The sequence below is a fragment of the Macaca fascicularis genome, chromosome 1 (genome assembly GCF_037993035.2).
Source record: "Macaca fascicularis isolate 582-1 chromosome 1, T2T-MFA8v1.1".
Taxonomy (NCBI): Eukaryota; Metazoa; Chordata; class Mammalia; order Primates; family Cercopithecidae; genus Macaca; species Macaca fascicularis.
The window spans coordinates 25,130,814-25,155,703 of NC_088375.1; the positions used below are offsets into that span (position 1 = coordinate 25,130,814).

At 46.1% G+C, this 24,890-nt stretch overlaps 1 protein-coding gene across 4 annotated transcripts in view; it reads right to left on the reverse strand.

Moving 5' to 3' along the window:
• CD247 (CD247 molecule) overlaps positions 1–24,890 on the reverse strand; it is a 90,098-nt gene that overhangs the window by 22,648 nt on the left and 42,560 nt on the right. For 2 of the 4 annotated variants that reach the window (XM_065520915.2, XM_065520875.2), the window contains exon 1: positions 3,583–3,671. The exons of the other annotated variants lie outside the window; for them this stretch is intronic. In XM_065520915.2, coding sequence (XP_065376987.1) covers positions 3,583–3,658 — 76 coding nt within the window. In that variant the 5' untranslated portion in view covers positions 3,659–3,671. Of the gene's footprint in view, positions 1–3,582; positions 3,672–24,890 lie in introns of those variants that run through there. 4 annotated transcript variants of the gene reach the window in all.

Genomic DNA, 24,890 nt, shown 5'->3' on the forward strand with positions numbered 1-24,890 from the left:
GTGTGTATATATATACATAGAGAGTAATGTGTGTGTGTGTGTGTATATATATACATAGAGAGTAATGTGTGTGTGTGTATATATATACATAGAGAGTAATGTGTGTGTATATATATACATAGAGAGTAATGTGTGTGTGTATATATATACATAGAGAGTAATGTGTGTGTGTATATATATACATAGAGAGTAGTGTGTGTGTGTGTATATATATACATAGAGAGTAATGTGTGTGTGTATATATATACATAGAGAGTAATGTGTGTGTGTATATATATACATAGAGAGTAATGTGTGTGTGTGTATATATATACATAGAGAGTAATGTGTGTGTGTGTATATATATACATAGAGAGTAATGTGTGTGTGTATATATATACATAGAGAGTAATGTGTGTGTGTGTGTATATATATACATAGAGAGTAGTGTGTGTGTGTGTATATATACATAGAGAGCAATGTATGTGTGTGTGTGTATATATATGTTATAGATATACAGAGAGAAAGACACTTACTCTTACCTCTTGATGCCAGCTTGGACATGTAGCTTTCTCTGGCTGACTCCAGGGACTGATGCTGTAACATCATGGTCTTACCAAACATTTGCTCCACACTTTCAGTTTACAAAATCCTTTTATATTTTTTATTTCATTTGATCCTAACAACAATTGAGTGAGGTAAGCTGGGCAGATCTTATTTGCTCCACTTTGCAGATAAAGAGACTGAAGGTCAGGGAGGTGAAGTGACTCTCCCGCAGTCACACAGCTCATGTGTCAGAGTCTGGACAAGAGGCCAGGTCTTGCCGGGCCTTTGTTCTTTCTCACACAGCACACTGCCCTCAAGTTTTGCTCTTGAAAATTAGCACCCTTTCAAGCAAACCCCTTATGTCAAAATTCCAGGCAGGATTTTGCCATTTCTCTGAGAATTTAATTTTTTCTGAGGATAAACTCTCACAGTATACAGAGAAAATAATGTAAATGTCCATCAACGGGGAACCTGATAAATTTTGGCATATTCATATATAACCGTTAAAAAAACACACACACACAACAGATAATTCTATGTGTGCCACCATGAAAGATCTTCAAGATAATCAGGTTTTTAAAAAGGTGGCCAGATGCAGTGGCTCACGCCTGTAATCCTAGCACTTTAGGCTGAAGCTGGAAGATCGCTTGAGCTCAGGAGTTTGAGACATAGCAATACCCATCTCTGCAAATAATAACAATACAAAATTAGCTGGGTGCGGTGGCACACACCTGCAGCCCCAGCTCCTCCGGAGGCTTAGGTGGGAGGATTGCCTGACCCGAGAGGTGGAGGCTGCTGTGAGCTGTGATGGTGCCACTGCCCTCCAACCTGGGCAACAGAGTGAGACTCCGCCTCAAAAAAAAAAAAAAAAAAAAAAGCAAGCTCTAGATATTTGTGTATGAAAAAAACACTATGTAAGCTGCGTATATACACAAAAATACATCTAGATGGAGTTTCTGTTTGGGATGGTGAAAATGTTCTGGAAATGGATAGTGGTGATGATTGTATAATACTGTGAATGTACTTCATGTCACTGAATTACACTTAAAAATGAAAATGGTAAATTTTATGTTATATTATTTTACAACAAGTAAACAGGTTAAAAATATATGTATATCTGGAGGGCCACACACACAAAAGTATCATCTGCGGTTACTCTGCAGAAGAGCCAGGGGAGGGGGAGGCTGGGTGAATTTCACTTATTTTCCACCTTACACCCTTTTGTGGTGTTTGAAACTCTGACTATGATAGTATACAATATTTATAATACTAAACAACCAAAACAAAAACAAATAACATGAACCCTTAAATCAAAGGAGGTGTGTGAGGCAAGATTCTGGCAGGGCAGAAAGTGGAGGCACAGGGGCTGGCCCATTTAGCGAAGCGCTTTGCCCCCAGCCCTGGCTCAGTACATTTCTGGTGATGACCTGCCGGGGTTTGGAAGGACCTCAGCTATACAGAAACTTTCACGATAATGGTATTTGGTGAATATGGTTACATTTCTATATGAACACAAAAAACCAACTACTGCTGGTAAATAGCATGATCACTATTGTTATTATCCAATGCTGTAGGGACGAGATGCTTTCACCAGCAGACCAGTGAGATGAAAGCGGTTTTCCGATCCATCCTATCAGTCCCACTGCGACTGGAAGCTGCAGACCCTCTGGGCCTCGGGAGCTCAGGCTGCCTGGGCAACGCAAGGGAGGACAGCGGCGGAGGGGGAGCCAGGAGGGCCGCACCTGCCGCCCTCGCTGGTCACCCTGGCTCTGGAAGCCGTCCCGCCGGCCCCAGGCTGTTGAGGGCGCCTCCTCAGAGGCCCTGGGGCCCCCGCAGCTTCCCCAGCAGAAACCCGTGCACCATCCGCTAGCCCGAGCCGCCTCCGCCCGGAGCTCCCCGAGCCGGGGCCAGGCCTCTGCCCCTCGGTGCCCGCGCCTGGGCCCCTCCCGCTGCGGGTCGCCCGCCTGGGCGCAAGGCACAGGAAGACGCCCCGCCAAGCCGCTGCCCACTGCACCAAGTTTTTCGGAGGCTGGGAGAGGAAATGCCACTTGGATTTTAAAACCGTCACCGATACGCTATAGATGAACATTTCACTAGGATTTTAAAGAGACGAGCCTGAGCCTGCCAAGCCACGCTCACGCCGCCCCTCCGCCCTGGCCTCCCCGCGTCCGGCTCGGGGTCGGGTCCCTCCCGGGTCAAAGCCACGCCGGGGGTGCTGCGGGCTGGGCAGCTCTCCCACCACGCCCAAAGCCCAGGCGGCCGGGACCGCCGTCCCAAAGTCACAAACCACACCCGTGAAGGACGCCCTCCGCAAGACAGAGAGGAGGCTGGGCCTGGGAAGGAACCTCCGGCCCTTCCTCCCGTGCAGCCAGGGTGGGCTCCCAGCCCCATGTCGCCGCCAGCCGCGGCTCTCGTGCGGTTACGGGAGCAGCAGCCCCGCCCCGCCGGCCCCCAGCTGGCTCCTCGCTCGAGGTTTCCTGTTGAGCGCTGCCATCCAGGGCCCGGGTTATCGCGCGTGATCTCCCATCTGAGCTGCTCACACGCTGCCGCCCGCCCCCACTTGCGGTCCCTTGCCCCCGAACCGCGCCCGCCCCCAGGCCCCCACGCTGAGAGGCCGGGGCGTGGATCTGCGCCGGGCTCGGGCGCTGGGGGCTGAGGGTCTGGTTTTTAGATATCAAAGGAGCCCGACACCAGCGTCCCCCCGAGAGGCAAGGAGAGGACCTGGCCTGAAGCCTGCCTTCGGTGGTAGGCACAGTGGCCAGGATCCGGCCTGGCTCCGGCTGGCCCGACACACGCGCACGACGACGGTGGCAAGGCTGGGAGGGCCGGCGCTGCCTCCTCTGGAAGCCCCGGAGAGACGCAACGCTGCGAGGCTGGGCCTCCCCACCCCCAGCCGCCTCCCCCTTCCTCAGAGAGCAGGGAGGAAGCGCCAGGGGTCTCTCTGTTCTCACACAGGGGGACTCCAAATGTCGTCAAACCTGCCACTCTCGGAATCAACAGCTGCTTTCATTTTGAGCCCTGTGAGCAAAAGTTTCAGGGCTTTCCTGGCACACATACCCAGTGCATGGAGAGCACCGAAGTTTACCTTCCCCTCTAGAGTGGGACATTCCTGTGTGGCGCTCCGGGAGTCCATGCCCACACTGCCTGTGCCTGGGGCTGTGTTGGCTCCCACCCAACCGCAGGAATGAGGGGCCACGGTTCCGAGGGAAGTGGCCGAGTTGACAGCCACTGATAGAGCTGTTTCTGGCTGTCTCTGGCTTGAGCTAACCAGGTTGCATGACAAAGTACTTATGAAAACTACAGATGCAGAGACTTTTGGACATTTTTAAAAGACAGGAAAAAAGGTGGTTGAGACAGAAAAAGGCAGTTCTGGAGTGAGAGGGGTTTCTTTTCTCTTAACTCACAGCAGAGGCCAAGTCCTTAGCGGTGTTTCCAGAGCAGGTGAATGAGACTCTCTGAAGGCCGGCCCAGGGGTCTGCCTTGTCACACGTTCCCCCAGCTTCTCATGTACACCACCACTCTTCGGGGACCACCACCTTCTAGGCTGGATGGGTCTGGAAGATTCTACGAATATATCCAGCCCTACCTGAGCATTTGCAGAAAGCCTGCTCTGTGAGGGAGGGCAGCCCCAAAGCTCTCTGCTGTAGACACAGAATCCAACAGGGACGACTGGTGCCACACTCTGTCTCTTCTGTCAGAGAAGCACCCGAGCGAGCCCTGACTCTGACACTGCATGGCCATCTAATGTTCATTCCTCAAATTTTGCCGTGTTAATGTGTACTCTTACAGCGACATCTTACCTAACACGGCTGCCTGAAGATCTGCTTTGTTTAGAATATGCTAATGAGGACAGTCCTGAAATTTGTCTCTTTCCAGCGCTGCTTTCTCTACCTCCAGTCGTTTTCTGAGGACCAGCTTGGTGGGTGCTGGCGTCTGCCTGGAAGACCTCACACCCACAGTGTCTTGGAAGATTCCAAAAGCAGTGTGAGGTACCAGCCTGCTTTAGGGCCAGGAGCTGGCACCGTGCGGGTCTCAGGCTGCATTCGCGCGTTCTCAGAGGTGCTTTTGCTTCTGAAATGGAGCCACAAGCTGCTCTGGGCCATTTAGAGACTGAGTGGTTTGCTCAGGGCTCTATGGAAGTGGGAGGTGGGGGACCTGGGCACTCTGTAGCATGTTTAGTCCCCCTGGCAGGGTTAGAGGTTAGCTGGCCAAAGACAACGAGTCCAGTTCCCAAACAGACCAGAATGACTAGCAAACGAGAAAAGAACAAGGACACATTGAAGCCAGAATGGAGCTAGAATCTTGCCTGTGTCCATCCTTCACTGGAGCTATCTTGGATGAAGAAGGAACCATATCACCTGCAAAGCCTGGAAGGGGAGCCCTGCCGTGAGCTGAGCCAGTAAGCCTGTGAGTTCAGGAGGGAGCACACGCTTGTCTGTCCGTCTGTTCATGGGCAGGCGCTCTTGAGTTTTCCTAAATATTGCCCAGAGCCCTCCATCCAGATACTGCCCTTTCCCTTCTTCTCCATTGATGGTCTCCAAGCCTTTCTCAGCTTTCATCTTCCCCTAAGGATTCCTTCTCCCAGAGCTCCAGCCCATTCCAATGTCAATTGCATTCGTTGTTTTTGTTACTCTCATTGTGTCAAATGGGTTATTTCCTATGCAACTAGATTGCAGGTTGCTCCAAGGTAAACACTATGATTTCTAGTTCCTTTGTTTCTACCACTGCAGGACTGTAAGAAGCCCGGTTGTAGGCATCACTAGGACTCAGTAATTATACAATTGCTCGGATAGTTGAGAGAATGATTGATTGATTAGTGGTCATTAATGCCATAAAATGAATGAATTTTGCCCCTTACATTTCCAAGAACCTATGAGTTGGAAGAGACCTGAGAGAACATTTTTATGGGAGCCTACACCAGTGGCTATCACCTAAAGTGTGTAACCTTAGGGAAGTTCCTTCACCCCTCGTTTCTGTGCCTCCAAAATACTGGTGTTAATACAGTAATTTCTGATTCCTTCCAGCTGTGCCCCGCTCAGCGATCCAGTGCTCAGGCTAGTCATCAGGAGAAAGCTACTTAGGATTTCCTAACAAGCAGCCACCACAGAGTGTCACATTCCCAAACATGCTCTTCACCGTCCCTGCTGTCCCGATGTGGCTGGCCCTGGTGTGGGCAGGAATGAGTGGGATTGGGATGTTTTCTCACAGGTCTTTCTCAGGTGAGGCCCCAGGCTGTGACCAGGCCCCTGCCCTGCATGTGACACAGCCCTAGCCCCTGCCGGGGCAGGAATGCCACCCAGCACAGCGTCCTACTGGTGCCTGAATAAAGAACAGACTGGAGGTTCACCTGAAAGGGGCTGCCAGCCTTCTGGGGGCCAGCCAACTGCTCATAATGACCCTGTGTTCAACTCATATTACGATGAAATTTTTCAGCTTGACAAACTTTTACTCATCTGTCAAGGCTCGGCTCAAATGTTACTTTCTCTGGGAAAACTGCACTACTTTCAGCAAAATTCATTTCCCTTGGATGGGCATCTGTTTCTTTCTTTTCTTTCTTTTTCTTTTTTTTTTTTTTTTTTTTTTTTTGAGACAGAGTCTCACTCCCTTGTCCAGGCTGCAGTGCAGTGGTGCAGTTTTGGCTCACTGAACCTTCACGATGGGCATCTGTTTCTGTTCTACAGAGTGACCTAAAAGTCAAAAATCATGGAGAAACTGGCTGGGAGCTGTGGCTCACGCCTGTAAATCCCAGCACTTTGGGAGGCTGAGCAGGCGGATCACTTGAGGCCAGGAGTTTGAGACCAGCCTGGCCAACATGGTGAAACCCTGTCTCTACTGAAAATACAAAAACAATTAGTTAGCTGAGCGTTGTGGTGTGCGCCTGTTATCCCAGCTACTCAGGAGGTTGAAGCACAAGAATTGCTGGAAGCTGGGAGGGGGAGGTTGCAGTGAGCCGAGATCGTGCTGCTGCACTCCAGCCTTGGTGACAAGATGAAACTGTGTCTCAAAAAAAAAAAAAAAAAAAAAAAATCATGGGGAGAATTTATTGTTAAACAGTATATTAGTTATATTTTCAAATAATATAGTCAATATGTTTTTCTGTAACCTTTAGATACCTTTTCAGGTGAAGTACCTCTAAATGTAAAGAAATGGGTCCAATTGTTAATTTTTCTTTAAAAGTTCAAGAAATACACTATTTTCTCTGGCTTTTTTCTTGTACTTTTTTTTTTTTTTTTTTTTTTTTGAGACGAAGTCTTGCTCTATCACCCAGGCTGGAGTGCAGTGGCGCAATCACAGCCCACTGCAACCTCCATCTCCCGGTTTCAAGCTATTCTCCTGCCTCAGCCTCCTGAGTAGCTGGGATTGCATGCGCACGTCACCACACCCGGCTAATTTTTGTATTTTTAGTAGAGACAGGATTTTGCCGTGGTGGCCAGGTTGGTCTCAAACTCCTGACTTCAGGTCATCCGCCCGCCTTAGCCTCTCAAAGTGCTGGGATTATAGGCTTGAGCCACTGTGCCCTGGCCTCTTGTACCTTTTTTACATTAACAACTGGACTCGCTTTAAATTTAGAGATACTTCCTGAAAAGGTGTGTGAAGGTTGAAGAAAAACATGAGCATATTATTGGAAAATGTGGCTAAAGTTCGATTTAAAAGTAAGTTTATGGTAATATTTCTAACTTTTTAGATCCTCTGTAGTTCTTGGCACATTTTTCACTAATTATTTGGTGACAGGTCTGTCTCCATTAAAAATTGAGAATTCCACAAAGTCTGGGATATCTTTTATCCTTCTTTGACTCTTCACTCCCCAGCTAATCACCATGCAGTAGCAATCATAAGGGTTTAATGAATGAATAATGATCAAGTCAGGTCGGTTCTCCCCGAATTCTTGTTTTGGGGGCTGAACCCATGGTGGGCTTCCTGGCATCATTCCTGTGTTTTCTACTCTGCCTCCCTAATCCTCTGAAAGTTTGACAAAAATAAGATTATGGGCCAGGTGTGGTGACTCACGCCTGTAATCCCAGCACTTTGGAAGGCTGAGGTGGGAGGATGGCTTGAACCCAGGGGTTTGAGACTAGCCTGGGCAACATGGCAAAATCCCATCTCTACAAAAAATAGAAAAATTATCTGGGTGTGGTGGTGCACACCTGTAGTCCCAGCCACTTGGGAAGCTGAGGTGGGAGGATCACCTGAGCCCGAAGAGGTCCAGGCTGCAGTGAGCCAAGATCACATCACTGCACTCCAGCCTGAGTGACAGAGCGAGACCCTGTCTTAAAAAATAAAAATAAAAAAAAGAAATAAGATTATGACCAAGAGCCGTATGTCTCAGATGTTGAAGGGCAATATACCTGTGCTTCAGAAAAATCTGCCCCGTGTGCCGAAAGGTGCAGAAAGGAGAACCAGCTTCTCAGCTGGCCCCATGCCCCTCTACTAACTACTCCCACGACCTCGGGGAGGTATTTCTTCTTTTTTTTAAAATTATACTTTAAGTTCTAGGGTACATGTGCACAACGTGCAGGTTTGATACATAGGTATACGTGTGCCATGTTGGTTTGCTGCACCCATCAGCTCGTCATTTACATTCGATATTTCTCCTAATGCTATCCCTCCTCCAGCACCCCCACCCCACAACAGGCCCCTGGTGTGTGATGTTCCCCGCCTTATGTCCATGTGTACTCATTTTTCAACTCTCAGGGAGTTATTTCTGAGCTCCTGAGTCTGGGCTGGGAGACACCAGGTGGACAGGGCACACACCTTTGCAAGTCTCCTATTCAGGCCATGCTGTCCAGGTAGCCAGAATGAAGCCCAGCCAGAGCCAAAAGGCTTTCCTGGAGGTGTGTTTGTCAGTTTGGCAACCCTCGGTGTGCCCAGCCCACGCGCTGTGAGCATTCGCCTATGACGTACTTTGCGTGGATCAAAGGCCCCACAAAGCCTGCCGCGCCTGCAGCTGCCACGCTGGGGACATGCTGGGGACGTGGGCGATCGTGGGCTGAGAGCCAGACTGCTGGGCTGCCGCCTCCCATGGCAGCTTTCTCCCATGGGAAGGAGTTCACCTTGCGGCTTCCAAACTCAGCCTGGGCTGCCCCCAGGCATGCCACCTCTTCTCTTTCTCTCTCTGTTGTCCCATAATTTGGGTCCTCAGGACCTCTCACCTGGACCCAGGGATAAATGAGATTCACTATCAGAGCCAAGGGCAGCATTGGCAGCACGCTGGAGCTATTTCTACTTGTTCTAAATCTAGATTTATACTATGTGTAGACAGCTAGAAATACAGGTTTCACTGTAGAAAAGAGACTGAAAAAAATTACAGCAACTGTTAGCAGTGGTTTCATCTCTGGTTTGTGAAATTATGGGTGATTTAAATTTTCTTTATGCTTTCTCTTGTTTTCCAAGTTTTATAGTATATAAGAATATATAATTTTGAAATAAGAGAAAATAGTCAACCAGGTGTGGTGGCTCACGCCTGTAATCCCAGCACTTTAGGAGACCCAGGTGGGTGGATCACAAAGTCAGGAGTTCGAGACCACCCTGGCCAATATGGTGAGACCCTGTCTCTACCCCAGAAATACAAAAGTTAGCCAGGTGTGGTGGTGGGTGCCTGTAGTCCCAGCTACTCAGGAGGCTGAGGCAGGAGAATCGCTTGAACCCGGGAGGCAGAGGTTGCAGTGAGCCGAGATCACAACATTGCACTCCAGCCTGGGTGACAGGCTCAAAAAATAATAATAATAAAAAGAAAAAAGACAAAATAGTCAAAGTACATTTTTGATGTCTTGTATTAACCTCCCTTCTGTGACCCCCACCCCCAAACCTTAGTTGCACTTTAGGTCAATGAATATCTAAATCACTTAGCATTCTTTGGGCACATACCGGCAGGAGAGAGGTATGCCTGATATGATGCTGGATTAAAGATTGGTTCTGACCAATTCACAGAGTATAGGATGCCTGCAGGAGGCAAGCTGAATATTTAGTGTGGTGTAAGTCTCATGGGACTTGGCCACCATCACAGGCTAGCTAGTGCCCAACCTGCATGGAGCCCAGGCCCTGTCCCCACCTGGCTCTCTTCAAGCTTAGGAGGCTCCTCTTCCCACTCAGGGTTTCACAATCTCCTTTGATGTTCTAGGACATGGACCAAGTTGGGATTTAGGATTGCTCTTGGGTTACCAGCCAGCATCCCTGAAGCCCCTCCCAAAATGCCGTCGGGGCCCTGTGACTATAGAAGAGGCCTTTGTAGGCCATGCAGTGAGTCCAGCGATGAAGCCAGACCAGTGTGGTTTACGGAACAGGCCGCAGCAATGGGCAGGAATGCTGGCAAAGCTGTGCCTCCTATGGCTCTCCTCGACACAGAAGTCACAACCCAGATTGAGAACCTAGGCGTCTCTGCATGTGCTTGTGTAGGAGCCTGTGTGTGTAAACGAGTGTATCTACATACACGAGAACCCAAGGGAGAGAACTGCATAGGCGGCCTGCCCTGGTCTAAACCAGAAAAGGAGGAGAACTGTTCCTTTTGGGGGCCGATCCCTGCTCCCTGCTCCCTGCTCGGAGAGGTGTGCCAGGGTTCCCCCAGCTGGGCCATTTCCCCCACCTGAGTTCTCTCTACAATGTCCAAAGAATGGGAGCAGTAAAAGGGGGCCAGGGCGATTCTCCCACCCCCTGGAGAAGCCTGCCCTCCCTCCCTGCAGGCCTGAAGCCCTTCCAGCCCTCCTCCCCCCCTTCTCCTGCGTCATCCCGTCTCCAGGCTGATACACTCCTTCCCTCTGGTTTTTCTCTCAGTTGTCTCTTCCTTGCATTTCCCTCCCTAAATCCCTCCCACTAGCCTTATTTTCGTCTCCTTCATCTGTGCTTGCTCTTCCATCTTTACTCTTGATAGCCTCACTGCCTGTCTCCTCAGATAGCCTTGGGTGCCAGGTTACCTGGCAGCCCTGGCCCTAAGAATTTGGGGACTACTTCTTTTGCTTGATCCAGCTCTCTCTGGAGGATGGACAGTCCCTGGGCCATCCCAGGAACCCTTCCTGGGTTCCGTGTGTGGCTTTTCTGCATTGCCACTTAGCATGGGTTGCTCTCAGCTGTTTACCATAGCAAGTCACACTATCTGTTCTGGTGCAGGAATCATCCAGGGAATTGCAGTCAAGTCTGCAACGTGACCTATGGCCTGGGGCTAGCAAGCCTTTCTTAATCTCCAGGCAGGCCAGGTACAGACAGCAAACCCATGATTACATTGGCTGTCTTTTATATTAGCACACCAGGATGCACCCAATTAGTAGTGCCCATTCCTGCCTCCCTTCTGACTTCAAATACCTAAAGCCCCTCATATCTGGAAGCAGAGACCTGAAAAAGTCATCATTTCTTTTTCTAAAAGGAGAAAGGGAGAGGGAGGCTAACACACATACACTTATTCACAAAAAATAAAAGATGGTTTCATGGAGTTAGTCTGCTGGGATATTTAGAATCCAGATTTGTAACTTGCGTCTCCTTTCTCTTGATCCTGCATTTCAGCCTCTAATTTACTGGGAACTTGAACTGAACCGTGCTAATTTATTAGTTGGGCACCAAAGAGTCATCGTTTTGTGGAGCAAAATTAACTTTGAACGTTAAAGAAAAAAGACCCCATTGCAACGATTGGTTAGAATTTGAGCTGGATCTACATAGATTCATTCTCTAAAACTATTAAATTAAGGAGAATGTCAACCTATTGCCTGAATTTAAATCAGCGATTCATTCGGCTAATGAATTTTCCTTTTTCTATGAGTACTATGTCCTACACATTTACAGGGGATGGTCAGAGAAACGGTGACAAAGAAAAGGAGGTTTGTTTGTTTTTCATGTTTTGTTTGCTGTCTTAAGAAGCACACAGCCCTGGAAACGGCCTTCTCATTTCTTGAGACAATAAAACATCCCAGAAATCCTGACACTGGCTAATAAGACACATGCCTTTAATAACAGCCTCAGAAAGATGGCCCTGTGGTGGATGTGTTGTGTGTTTGATCGTGCTAGTTTTACCACAGAATGTGCCAGTTGTGGCTGGAAGTAATTGTCTTTTCAGTGGACAGCAATAAAACTGTTCTCAAGTTCTCTTCCTTTGTGAAGCCTAATTTATAAATGGAAATAAGAAATTTCCAGTTTCCCGCAAGCAGATGCCACTCTCCTTGAACTAAAATCAGCTTGGGATCTTGGGATTGCAACGGAGTCCAGCGTGAAGATGCGGGTTTCCTGCGCTTCCAACTCGGGCTGACTGAAGGTGGCTTATTTGTTTCCCCAAACACTTGGCTCCAAATACAGAGGCCTCCCTGCTGAGTGACGGGTTCCTAAAAACCTCTGTTTTTCTCCAGGGGAAGATGGATTTGGTTCCAGTTCGGAACATCTCTGGGGGTGGCTTCCTCCAAGAATGGCTCAGAAATCGTCCCCTAAGGAAACTCTGTGGGGAGAAGCTTCCCTCAAACTCAGGACTGGCTGCTTCCTGCTTTGGACAAGGATACTGGCTCCTAAAACAGGGGCCAGTATCTTTTGAACTCTCAAAAGCTATTTTTATCATTCTCAGCCCCCACTCTTATTCTGAAACTAGAAAGCTAGTTTGTAACTTGCGTCTCCTTTCTCTTGATCCTGCATTTCAGCCTCCAATTTACTGGGAACTTGAACTGAACTGTGCTAGAAAGCTAGGGAAACACGAGTGAGTAGAAGAAGAGGGGTACAAAAAGGAGAATTTTGCCTGTAGTTGTTCTAGCTCGAAATGCCTGGGGACGGAAGATGACAACACTGACTTGAAATTTCAATTGTCTCTGTTTTCAAGGCAAACACTTTTAATTAGACAAAAGCAAAGGGAAAGAAGAATAGAAGTACAGTTACCGAAAAGGCCCCAAGATTGCACTATTTATCTGCAGTGTGTGCTCTGTAAAAAAACAAAAACAACAACAACAAAAACCACAGCACCCTTTAGAGAGCCATGTAGTGTTATTCCAGCTCTTTCTTCCCCTCTCTCTCCATTTTACATTTATTTCCTTTTTATTGGTTTCACTATCTCTTGCTTTTTCTCTTCTCCCTCCAATACTCAATCTTCCTGTCCATAGGTTTATTTCTTTCCTTCCTTCCCTACCTCCTTTCTTCTCTTTCAAAGACCTATCCAGACACAGAATCATGTGTTTACAAGCCTCACACACAGAGTTGTTGGAGAAGGTGCCCCCCGCCCCCCACCCTGCTAGGCCAACCTGCCACCAGTGGCCAGTCCCTTGTAAACCAGAGATCAGTGAGATACAAAGTCGCTCATAGATGCCTTCCACCTTCCTTTTTATTTTTGAGATGGAGTCCCATTCTGTTGCCCAGGCTGCTGGAGTGCAGTGGCGATCTCGGCTCACTGCAACCTCCGCCTCCCAGGTTCAAGTGATTCTCCTGCCTCAGGCTCCCAAGTAGCTGGATTGCAGGCTCCTGCCATCAGGCCTGGCTAATATTTTTTTTTGTATTTTTAGTAGAGACGGGGTTTCACCATGTTGGCCAGGCTGGTCTCGAACTCCTGACCTCAGGTGATCCATCTGCCTAGGCCTCCCAAAGTGCTGGGATTACAGGCATGAACCACTGCACCCAGCCCCTTTCTTCTTCACCTGTAGTGTTTCTCTAGTTTCTTGTAGCTCAGCGACTGGGAAGTGAAAGAATTTGTTTCCCTGAATTATTTGGGGGAATTTATTTATTTCACAGCAGCAGGAATTATTTATCTAGCCTAGGTTGCCAGGAACTTCTGAGCATCTAGTCATTTGGAGGTCATTGATGACTGGCCATGCCCTCTCCATATTTCTCTGGCTACAGTTAAAGCTGTTCTTTGAGCAGTCAACTGGGTGATATTAACTCACTATCTTTCTCCTCTGCTAATTTGAGTGTTCAGATGATGCATGGCCAGGCGCATGCACATACTCCTGACAGCAGTTGCCAGGGAATATTGCTTTTCTGGACTTTGACACCAGCTCCAACTTTGAGAGGAATTTAAGTGATATTTACTGCATAGAAATTCCTCTTTGGAGCTTTGCTCTTCTGGTTCAGTCTGCTGACAATACGTTAGATTTATTCTGGCATCAACTAGCTGCAGAGCCCAAGACTCAGACTTAATTAACTTCATCAGGGACTTGAGTTGCAGCTTTGGAGTTCGAGGCTCAGCACAGATCTCAGTATTCCTACCAATCACAGCACTTAGAAGTACCTAAAATCAAACAAATGCACAAACAGAAGAATTCCTCCCCCTTGCACAGTTTTCTGTTTGCCAGTTAACTCTGACAGCCTTTAGAAAAAAATCAGTTTGTACTGATCCAAGCTGCTAGATGTTTTGTGTATTAAATTTAAGTCCATTTTAATATTATACCACGGTAGCCTTTTTTTTTTTTTTTTTTTTGAGACGGAGTCTTGCTCTGTCGCCCAGGCTGGAGTGCAGTGGCCGGATCTCAGCTCACTGCAAACTCCGCCTCCGGGGTCTACGCCATTTTCCTGCCTCAGCCTCCCGAGTAGCTGAGACTACAGGCGCCCGCCACCTCGCCCGGCTAGTTTTTTGTATTTTTTTGGTAGAGACGGGGTTTCACTGTGTTAGCCAGGCTGGTCTCGATCTCCTGACCTCGTGATCCGCCCGTCTCGGCCTCCCAAAGTGCTGGGATTACAGGCTTGAGCCACCGCGCCCGGCCAGCCTTTTTTTAATATTAGAATTTAGAACTAATGTTATCGGGGAAATTTCCATTTTGAGATAAGCTACAGAATAATTATTGCCTTGTCCTGCTTTTTATCCCCAATTTTTCCCCTCAGTTTTTTTTTTTTTTTTTTTGGAGACCGAGTCTGGCTCTGTCGCCCAGGCTGGAGTGCAGTGGCCGGATCTCAGCTCACTGTAAGCTCTGCCTGCCGGGTTTATGCCATTCTCCTGCCTCAGCCTCCTGAGTAGCTGGGACTACAGGTGCCTGCCACCTCGCCTGACTAGTTTTTTGTATTTATTTGTAGAAACGGGGTTTCACCGTGTTAGCCAGGATGGTCTCGATCTCCTGACCTCGTGATCCTCCCGTTTCGGCCTCCCAAAGTGCTGGGATTACAGGCTTGAGCCACCGCGCCCGGGTCCCCTCAGTTTTAAGAGTCAACCGAATATTGAAAATAAAATTTAACCCTTATGAGGAAAAACGTGTGTATGTGTGTATATACATATGGATAGTACCTATGCAAATGTATTTTCATATGCACATATATATATATACGTGTGTGTCATGAGTACCATGCAGCAATTTCAGTTTTCAAGAGCGGGGCCTGTAAGGAGTCAAGTGAGTAAATACCAGGCAATGTGAGCCCAACAGGCTGGAGCCCCTTGATTAGTTAGTTAATGTGCAAAGGCTTCAGGAGGCCCTGCTCCTGTTCTAGAAGTACTTTATCCTTTTCAGTCCCAGACCTGAACCAGGAGGCAACAGAAGATTTATTACAGATGCTCATTTCGGTGCCCTTTTAAAATTTATCGTGTTCTCCAAGCTTGTTAACAAAGATTTGCCATTCGCTCCTGGCTAATTTCAAGGTTAATCTGCTTTTCTGCCGCCCTCATGCAAACGCAGAGTCACCCTGACGCATGACACCGTGCCTCGCTTTCCCACCTGAAAACCATTTGGAATGTTCCAAGGACACAAATTCCAAAGGGGATTTTCTTTTCAACAGATAATTCTGTTGGATTGGATTATTACTACCTTCCAGCCTGCTTCTTTGCCTCGGTGACTCAGAAGATGAGCACTTTGCAGTTAAATAGAAAGCGCTGAAATGTTTATGTTCCCTCCCCAGGACACTAGGGCAGGTTGGTGCAGAGCACAGCCCTAAGTGCTGGGAGCTGGCTGTTAAGAGCAGCCTCTCCTTGGGCTGCTGGCTTTCACTCATCATTTTGGACAGTTCTGAGCTTCTGCTTTATTATCGGATTTATTTGTCTGTCTGCACATCCCCCGTCATGCTCTCCCCAGCCTCCTAACCGACCCACACGAACCCCAGCACGGTTGCTCATATGCCAGTGACCTAGGGCCTCCGTCTGGTCGCTTTAATAACAGTATGGTACTTCTGTGGGCTATTTCCCATCATGGACACTCTCTCATTCTAGACATTTGGTAACAAATAGAAGCATAAGAGGCATATTACATGCCAGAGTTCTCCAATCCCCTTAGCCAATTCATAATTGACTTTTAAATCATTTAGGCGAAAAAGCAAATAATAATAGCTTCAGTGTTCAGTGGCTAATAAATTCTAACTCATGAAAACTGAGGGAGAAGGCTTAGACCATAAAAATTAAATATTTATGAAGATACTACACTCACTCACACTGACATATAAATGCACATACACATACATTTTAGGCATAGCTATTTATTTTTAATTCCTTATGTGATATCCAATGAGAAAACATTTCCAGTAAAAAAAAAAAAAAATGAGGGGAAGATTTATTGCCTCCAAATTAATATAAGAAAACGTCCCTGTAATAGCTATCCTCCTCCCCCAGTAAAGGAAAGAAAAAAGATACACAAATATTGAATTGACAAAATTATCTTTTCTCTATTGTGAGAAAGGCAAGTTAATGCCCATAAAGAACTTAGAGCTCCCTCAGTTGAAGGATGCTCTATAAATACAAAGCATCGTTATAATTTATTATTGAACAGAGTCAATTTTTTCTTCTGAATCATTTTTCAAACCTGTCATAGCTCAGGCCTCTCTGATGGGAGCTCTGACATGAAGCCAAAACACCTCTTCCAGACACGGAGAGACCATCAATCAGTCTAATTCGAAGACACCTCAAAGTCAGCCTCCTGGTAGCCCAGCAGGACCTGGTTTAGAGGCTTCTTCCTTCAGTTACACTCAGTGACTTACACAGAGAGCTCAGATCACCAGGCTCATCTCAGGAACTCACCAGACCCCTGGGAAGGGCTGGTATTTCCACCCTGGATACTTTGCTCCCAGTAAAGGGAAACCAAGGCTAAGAACCCTCACTTTTCTTTTCCCACCTTTGTTCTTAGCCCTGCCTTCTGCTACATTGTAACCAACAAATCCACAGTGGCTAAAATTCCCAGTTAGGCAGTCGCTCCTAGATAGAGATCTTCTCCTGGCTGACCTGTTGTGAATGAAGGGAACCAAAAAATAAAATGCTCTCTTTCCTTCCAAGCAGTGAAAGGAAGCTACATTCCCAAACACAGAGAAGAGCAAACTGCAATAAAAAAAAACAGGAGTTCCTACCACTAAAAAATACACGATCTGTTTTGCTTTGTTTTGTTTTGTCTTTTTCCTGGAGTGCAGTGGCACAATCTCAGCTCTCTGCAACCTCCACCTCCTGGGTTCAAGTGATTCTCGTGCCTCAGCCACCTGAGTAGCTGGCACTACAGGTGTGTGCCACAATGCCTGGCTAATTTTTGTATTTTTAGTAGAGACAGGGTTTTACCATGTTGGCCAGGCTGGTCTCGAACTCCTGACCTCAAGTGATCTGCCCCCCTCGGCCTTCCAAAGTGCTCCCAAAATGCAGCCTCCCGAAGTTTGGCAAGCAGGATTTATACATCTGTGGCGCTGAGTCCATTTAAATCGTCCAAATGTCCAGATCCACACCAAGAGCCCACAGGGCTAAGGAGTTGGGTTGGAAGATGGAGACGTATTTGATTTTCAGTTGTAAGATCCAGTTAAACAAGGGAATTCACTGGAGAAGGAAATCGAGTCTTTCCCTGTCCTCTGGCATTGGATTACTTCCCAATATGCTTAAGTGGTTCTTGTGGATGTTGGGACACTTACTACACTCATTAAGACAGTCACAGACATTGACTCTGCATTTTTTAATCTGACATTTTCTGTTTTCAAGCAATTTTATTTTCAAGAACAATGCATGTCTCCCCTCCTCACCCTTTTTTTTTCTTCCAATAATTAGGCCTGAAAGCAGAGTGAGAGATAAAGGAAAGTGTTCAAACAAGTGATCTGAGGTTCTAGAATAAATATGTCCTAGCCATTACAGAGCTGTTTGAAAGCCTGTGATCGGCCTCCTACAGTCACTGGGGCATAGCCTCCTTGGATGACATTTCTGCCTCTCCTAGATGTCTTGGAGAGAATCAAGAGTCAGGCCTTGGACCTCTTCTCTAATCTTCTTACACACTTCTTTTGTGATTTCATCTATTCATTCTCAGTACTTTATTTATTTTTATTTATTTATTTATTTTTTTTTTTGAGATGGAGTCTCACTCTTGTCACCGAGGCTGGAGTGCAATGGTATGATCTCAGCTCACTGCAACCTCTGCCTCCTGGGCTCAAGTGATTCTCCTCCCTCATTCTCCTGAGTAGCTGGGATTACAGGCGCATGCCATCATGCCCAGCTAATTTTTGTATTTTTAGTAGAGATGGGGTTTCACCATGTTGGCCAGGTTGGTCTCGAACTCCTGACCTCAGGTGACCGCCCATCTCAGCTTCCCAAAGTGGTGGGATTACAGGCCTGAGCCACCATGCCTGGCCTTTTCTCGGTACTTTAAAATATCATCCATATACTGTTGACCCCACCACTTAGATCTACAGCCCCAGTTCGCTCCTGAAATCCAGACTTGAACATTCATTCAATATCTAATGGACAACTCAGCTCTACTTGTCCTAAGTGGAACTCCTTATTTCTTCCCCAACAAACCTGCTCTTTCTAAGGTCATTGGGTAACATGAGGAAGAATTTGATTTCTCAATCCAAAACTGGGGACGATATTTTTTTCATTTCCTATATGGCTTTTGGGCTTACAGAAGTAAAAATGTTAATTGTAAAAACAAAACAAAACAAAACAAACAAACAAAAAAACAAGGAAAATACAGAAAAGTGTTGAAAAGAAAATAAAAATTAGCCAAAACCAACCACTCAAACATAATCTTTAACATTTTGCTATATTTTCTTCTGTTTTTTTCTAATGCTTTCTTTTTTTCAAAATTAGGATCATATGTTAAGGTTTGTGTTTATTTGATTTTTCTTAGTATTACCTATTTTTTGACTATTTTGAGGTATTGTTATGTATAATAATTTACTCAGCCATGCCCTTATTGTTAGAAATACAGGTTATTGTTGATTTTTAGTATTATAGTGCTGCAGTCAACATCCTTGAACATAAATATTTTATTCCACTGATTCCTTCTTTTTTTTTTTTTTTTGAGATGGAGTCTCGCTCTGTCACCCAGGCTGGAGTGCAGTGGCACAATCTCTGCTCACTACAACCTCTACCTCCCGGGTTCAAGCAATTCTGCCTCAGCCTCCCGAGTAGCTGGAACTACAGGCACCCGCCACCACGCCCGGCTAATTTTTTGTAGTATTTTTAGTAGAGGTGGGTTTTCACCATGCTAGCTAGGATGGTCTTGATGTTCTGACCTCTTGATCTGCCTGCCTCGGCTTCCCAAAGTGCTGGGATTATAGGCGTGAGCCACCGTGCCCAGCCTGATTATTTCTTCAGAATAAATTAAGACACATGGAAACGTGTAGCCAAAAAGAAAAATATATTTTTCTGGAAAGTAACTGACCCCTAAATTTAAAGAAAATTGGCTCTATCTTTCTGGAAAGTAATTCAGCTCTAAATTTTCTGGGCTATTTAAACTTAGGGCTGACTTACTTTCCAGAAAGACAAAACCAATTTACATTCAGCAGTTTTCGAGAGACTCTAATTCATTGTGTTCTCACCACACTGGGTATTATCATTAAACAGATACACAGCAAACGAAACAACTCAACCTACCCAGTAAGCAAAAATAGTCTAATTTTAAAATTTGCATTTTTTTGAATAGTAGTAATGTTGAATATTTTTTTCATGTGTTTTCTTCACCCTGTGTATTTTCTATTTTATGAATTGTGTGGTGATGACTTTTGCTTATTTTTTGTTTATCTGTTTTAGAGACGGGGTCTCATTCTGTCTCCCAGGCTGGAGTCCAATGGTATGATCCTAACTTACTACAGCCTTGAACTCCTGGTCTCAAACGATCCTCCAGCCTCAGCCTCCAGGGTAGCTGGAACTACAGGAATGAGTCACCACACTCAGCTTTATTTTTCTTTTGATGTACCCTCTTACAAAGTGATTTCTTTTTTTTTTCTGTTTTTCTTTTTTGAGACGGAGTCTTGCTGTCGCCCAGGCTGGAGTACAGTGGTGCGATCTCAGCTCACTGCAACCTCTGCCTCCTGGGTTCAAGAGATTCTCCTGCCTCAGCCTCCCGAGTAGTGTGACCACCAACACACCCAACTAATTTTTTGTATGTTTAGTACAGATGGGGTTTCATCAAGTTGGCCAGGCTGGTCTCAAACTCCTGACCTCAGGTGATCTGCCTGCCTCAGCCTCTGAAAGTGCTGGGATTATAGGCATGAGCCAGTGTGCCCAGCCGTAAATGATTTCTAACAGTATGTTATATATTAAGGATTCACCCTTTTCCTATGGTATATATTGTGAATATTTTCCCTCTTTACCATCCACCTTTTATTTGGTGTCTTTGACCATAGAAATTGAAATTTAAGTCATCAAATTTTTGCTTTTACTCATATGCTTAGAAAATCTTTCCTCATTTTGAGATCAAAGATCATTCACTTATATTTTCTTGGGGGTACTATTTTCAATGTCCTGATAAAATGCTCACAATAAAAAATTAGGAAGTGTTTTAGACTGCAGTTCAGGTTGGCAGAATTATGCCTATGGCCAAATGTGTTTGTATGCACTCACACACAGTGTGTGCACGTGGGGAAAGGCAAGTCTAGCAAAATTTGTTTTATCTATTTAAATGCGTTACAATTAAGAAAGCGAAATGTAGATTTTTTTTTTTTCAAGGGGACAGTAACAACGAAGCCAGGAATTCTGTTTCATAGCTGTGTTAGGGAGGGTATTGCTGCACATCTAGTAGGATTTTGCTGGCTGTTGAAATCAGGTCCTCCTGCAGATTGTGTATTTATCGCAGTTTTCTTTAAAGAAGTAAAATCAAAGTGGGCAAAGGCATCTGTCAGAAGTGCTCTAAATATGCAGATATTCTTGAGGGAAACACAACATGACTCATCTTGTGTCTGACCCTCTTGTGTCTGATGCTGCCACTCTCACACACTGTGAGGGCCTGTTCGGTTTGGTGTCCTCATGGCCTAGTGACCTCCATGGCCTAGAGAGGATTTTTTGTGTGTCCACCCCTGTGCAGCCTGCATGAAGGATCAGTGAACATTTGCTAGTATGTGGAATTCCTTGGCCTTCCCGGCAGCCCTGCCCACCTGCTCCTCTGGCCTGACCACCTTTGCCCTCCAGTTCGCACAAGTATTCTACTGCTGGGGCCTTGAAGGATATCAGAGGTCTACTCCTTAGGTGTCTTCTTCAAGTTTTACACAGACACAGACACATACACACCCCCCCCCCTCTGTAGTCTTACAGGGAGATCTGTTCTGAGGCCTTTCCTGAAGAGCTGTGGTTCTATATTCAGACTCCCTCTTACACCCTCTGGGTGGTTCTATGACCTGAGATAGCCAGCTGTCCCGAGCCGCCCTCCACCGCCCAGGGGGCAAGTGTGGCTTCTCCGGCCCCCTGCTTGCCATCTCCTTCACTCTGGGCCTTTCTCCCCTCCGAGGCCCATCTGAGGGCAGCTGCAACCTGCATGTTGTTTCGAAAATAAGGTTGCTTCCTGCCTACCTGCAGACCACCCACGCCCACAGGATACTAGGAGAAATGTCATTTAGCCGCGCTTACAGCCAGTGATTCACGGAGCTTCTCGCCAACTCCTTCAACCCCAACTGCAGCTTGAGAATGAGGCGCTGTTATTATTCCCATTAGAAGAAAGATGGGAAGGAACAGCCCAGACCAAGTTCACACAGCCGGTGAATTCATGCAGAACTGGGAGTCCTAAGTCTTTTCTGCTCCGCCACAGGCAAGTCCATGTTCTCTCTTTGAGCCAATGGTCACTCTGTTCTGCAAGATGATGATGTGTGTCCGGTCAGGGTATAGAAACCCCTCTCCTAAGCATTCCTGACTGGAGACCTTCCAGACTTTGAGGAGCTCTCACTGTGAAGGGGAACTCCTTCCTGCACACTGCAGCCCCTCACTTCTTTGCTGGGGAGTTTTACTGGTCACCAGCCTCCTTGTCACACTGACACATGGATCTACTAGCTCTGGCCCTGGAAATTAACCACTACACTCTTGTCTTCTACTTGGTTGCACCTTGCGTATCTGATGGCTGCTCCTGGCCTGTGCCCCTTTGGTCTTCTATGCCGTTTTCATCTTGCACTTGTCTCTGGAGGGTTCTGCCTGCTCTGCTCACCCTCTCCCTTTGCCACCCCCGGAAGACTAGATAAAGCCATGTGAACCAGAGGTACCCCACTTCCTTCTCCCTAAATATTTCTCTCTGATTTCATTTGCAAGAGAAATCTGCCAAATTATAGATGGATAGAGATACTGTATAGTCTCACTGCCCTCCTTTTCTTCTCCCTGGCTCTGAGTCTGGGGGTGGGGCTGGGAAGGGGGAGCCAACCTCAGGCAAAGTTACTGCCTGAGACTTTAAAGTGAGATTTTAATCTCCTTAATCTCCTTTCCCCTCCACCCACCCACCAGCACAGTCAACGCATCACTGAGACACCTGCTTGGGTAGGGGTGGGAGGGTGGCGGTAGTGGGGTTAGGGGGTGGCAGAGGCACACTTGTTTGGGGTGTGGGGAGAAAAATTTTGCTTCTGGCCACAGAACCTAACTGGAGGCTCAAAGAGATCTTTTTAGATAACAGTGGCCAGGCAGGAATGATGAGAGTTATGCCACAGAAAAGATTTTTAGTGAAAGACAAGAGCTCTACTTCAGAAAACTGGCTGAGCCCCGGTCTGGGGAGGAAATGCACAACAAATGGGACACCTTGGCCCACTGAAAGCACGGACACCAGCGAAGACTACTGGGTTCAGTTCAAAAAGTATTTGGGAGCCAGCTTGAAGAGGCTCCCACTGGCCAAAGATGGAACAACTTGAGCGTATAAGAGAAACGACTACCATGGGTTAAAACTGTCAATTTTTTTTTTCTTTTGATGGAGTCTTGCTCTGTCACCAAGGCTGGAGTGCAGTGGTGTGATCTCCACTCACTGCAACCTCTGTCTCCCGGGTTCAAGCGATTCTCCTGCCTCGGCCTCCCGAGTAGCTGGGGTTACAGGCGCCCACCACCATGCCCAGGTAAGTTTTGTATTTATAGTAGAGATGGATTTCACCAAGTTGGCCAGGCTGGTTTCAAACACCTGACCTCAGGTGATCCACCCGCCTCAGCCTCCCAAAGTGCTAGATTACAGATGTGAGCCACCACGCCCGCCAAAACTGTCAAATATTTTTATGTTCATACATTCATCACAACCCTAAAACCAATCAACCAACATATTTATTGCTCACCCTTGGAGGATGCTAAGGAACCAAATTATTACTTAATTTTTTCCTGGAAAAAAAAAACCCACCATTTTTATTATAAAATGATCGAACACACGTAAGAGTGGAATCGTAGAATGAGCCTCTGTGCACCTGCTGCACAACATCGACTATCAGCTCACGGCTCTTCTTGTTTTTCTATATCCCCACCCGGTCCCCTCTCCCCTGGATTTATCACATCACAGGCATCATGTCATTTGATCTGTAAATAATAAATCATTATAAATAAAGGGAAGAAAATAAAGGGAACACTTATCCTGGGCATTTATCAGGATAACCAAAGAGTTGACAAGGGTAAGTTTCTCTCTATAGAAATATTCCAGCAAATAAATGAAAAAGAAAAGATAATCCCTAATGAAATAGAGGCTCTAGGCAATGATTATCAGTGGCTTTTTGTGTCACCAAAAGAAAGAGCAGGACACAAAGCCTCCTGAGGAAAGTACAATAACCACCTTAAAATGTTCTTGCTACATTAAACCTGAATCACATCAACCTCCAGATTCAACAGCCAGTTTATAAAAAACACAGGAGGCAGAGAAACACATTAAATGACACCACAGGGATGCAATCAGCAAAAATTCACACTGTGGGAGATTCTAGGGAACAAATAACCTAGTTTCCTCAACAAATACAGTTCAAAGAAAGAAAGAGAGGGGTCGGGCTGTGAGGGAAGGAATTCTAGATATGCAAGAGACAGAGAAACTGTCTCTGTTGGATAAAATGAACTGTGAAGTAGAAACAAAATACATGAGGCAATAAGATGAATTATTTCAACACCAACTTGATATTTGATGATACTAAGGAATTACTGAATTTTCTGTAGGAGGGATAATGGTAGTATAGTATTTTTTTTTTAAGAGTGCTTATCTTTTGGAAATACATACTAAAGTATGTATATGTAGTTTATTATATTATTTTCTCTACTTTTCTACATGTTTGAAAAAGGAAGAGTTGCCCTGGAAAGTAATCCTGGGGTCTCCCTTCAGAAGAAAAGTAGTTGGTGAGAAGTGAAGCACCACTGGCAACTATAACATTATGGGTTGAAATGGCACTTTTCTCGGGCTGCTGACACGTTCTCAGATTCTGCTGAGCTTCTTGAGGGTGGATTCTGAATCTTGGCTTCTCTTATACCCTCTGGAACACCAGGCCCAGGGATGGCCCACTGTGCACTCTCCCCAAGCCCTACCAAGCAAATGGAATGAGCCTTTCAGAGAGCTCTTGACTCTGTCGCGTCTTACTTAGCTGCATACTTAATCTCTTAATTTTCTTTCTTTATCTATAAAATAGGACCAATGATTCTTAATTCACAGGATTTTTGTAAAGATAAAATAGTATAATATATGAGAATCTTCTCTGTGATTAAAATAACAATTCAGAGTAACAATAATAGCTAGCAGCCGGGCATGGTGGCTCACGCCTCTAATCCCAGCACTTTGGGAGGCCTAGGCGGGCAGATCACTTGAGCTGAGAAGTTTGAGACCAGCCTGTGCAACATAGTGAAACCCTATCTCTACAAAAAATAGAAAAATTAGCCAGGCGTGGTGGTACGTGCCTGTAGTCCCAGCTACTCGGGAGGCTGAGGTGGGAGGATCAGTTGAGCCAAGAGGTCAAAGCTGCAGTGAGTCATGATTGTGCACTGCACTCCAGCCTGGGCAAGAGTGAGACCCTGTCTCAAAATAATAATAATAATAATAATAATATCTAACACATATAGAAGGTTTATTATGTTTCACGTTCATTCTAAGGGCTTTCTATGCATTATCTCATTTGATTCTCATAAAACCCTATGCAGTATGTTTGATGATTAGCCTCATCTCACAAGTGTGGAAATTAGGGGGCAAAGATGTAAAGGTTACAGTGCCAAATATGTAGTATTTGTCCTTATCATACATAGATGGAAGAGGCCATTGGCCCCACTGTTGTAATTTGAGGGACAGCTGAAAGCTGTCTTCCTGCTGAAAATATTTTTAGCTAGAAGCATTTTGGAATCCAAGAGATTACTG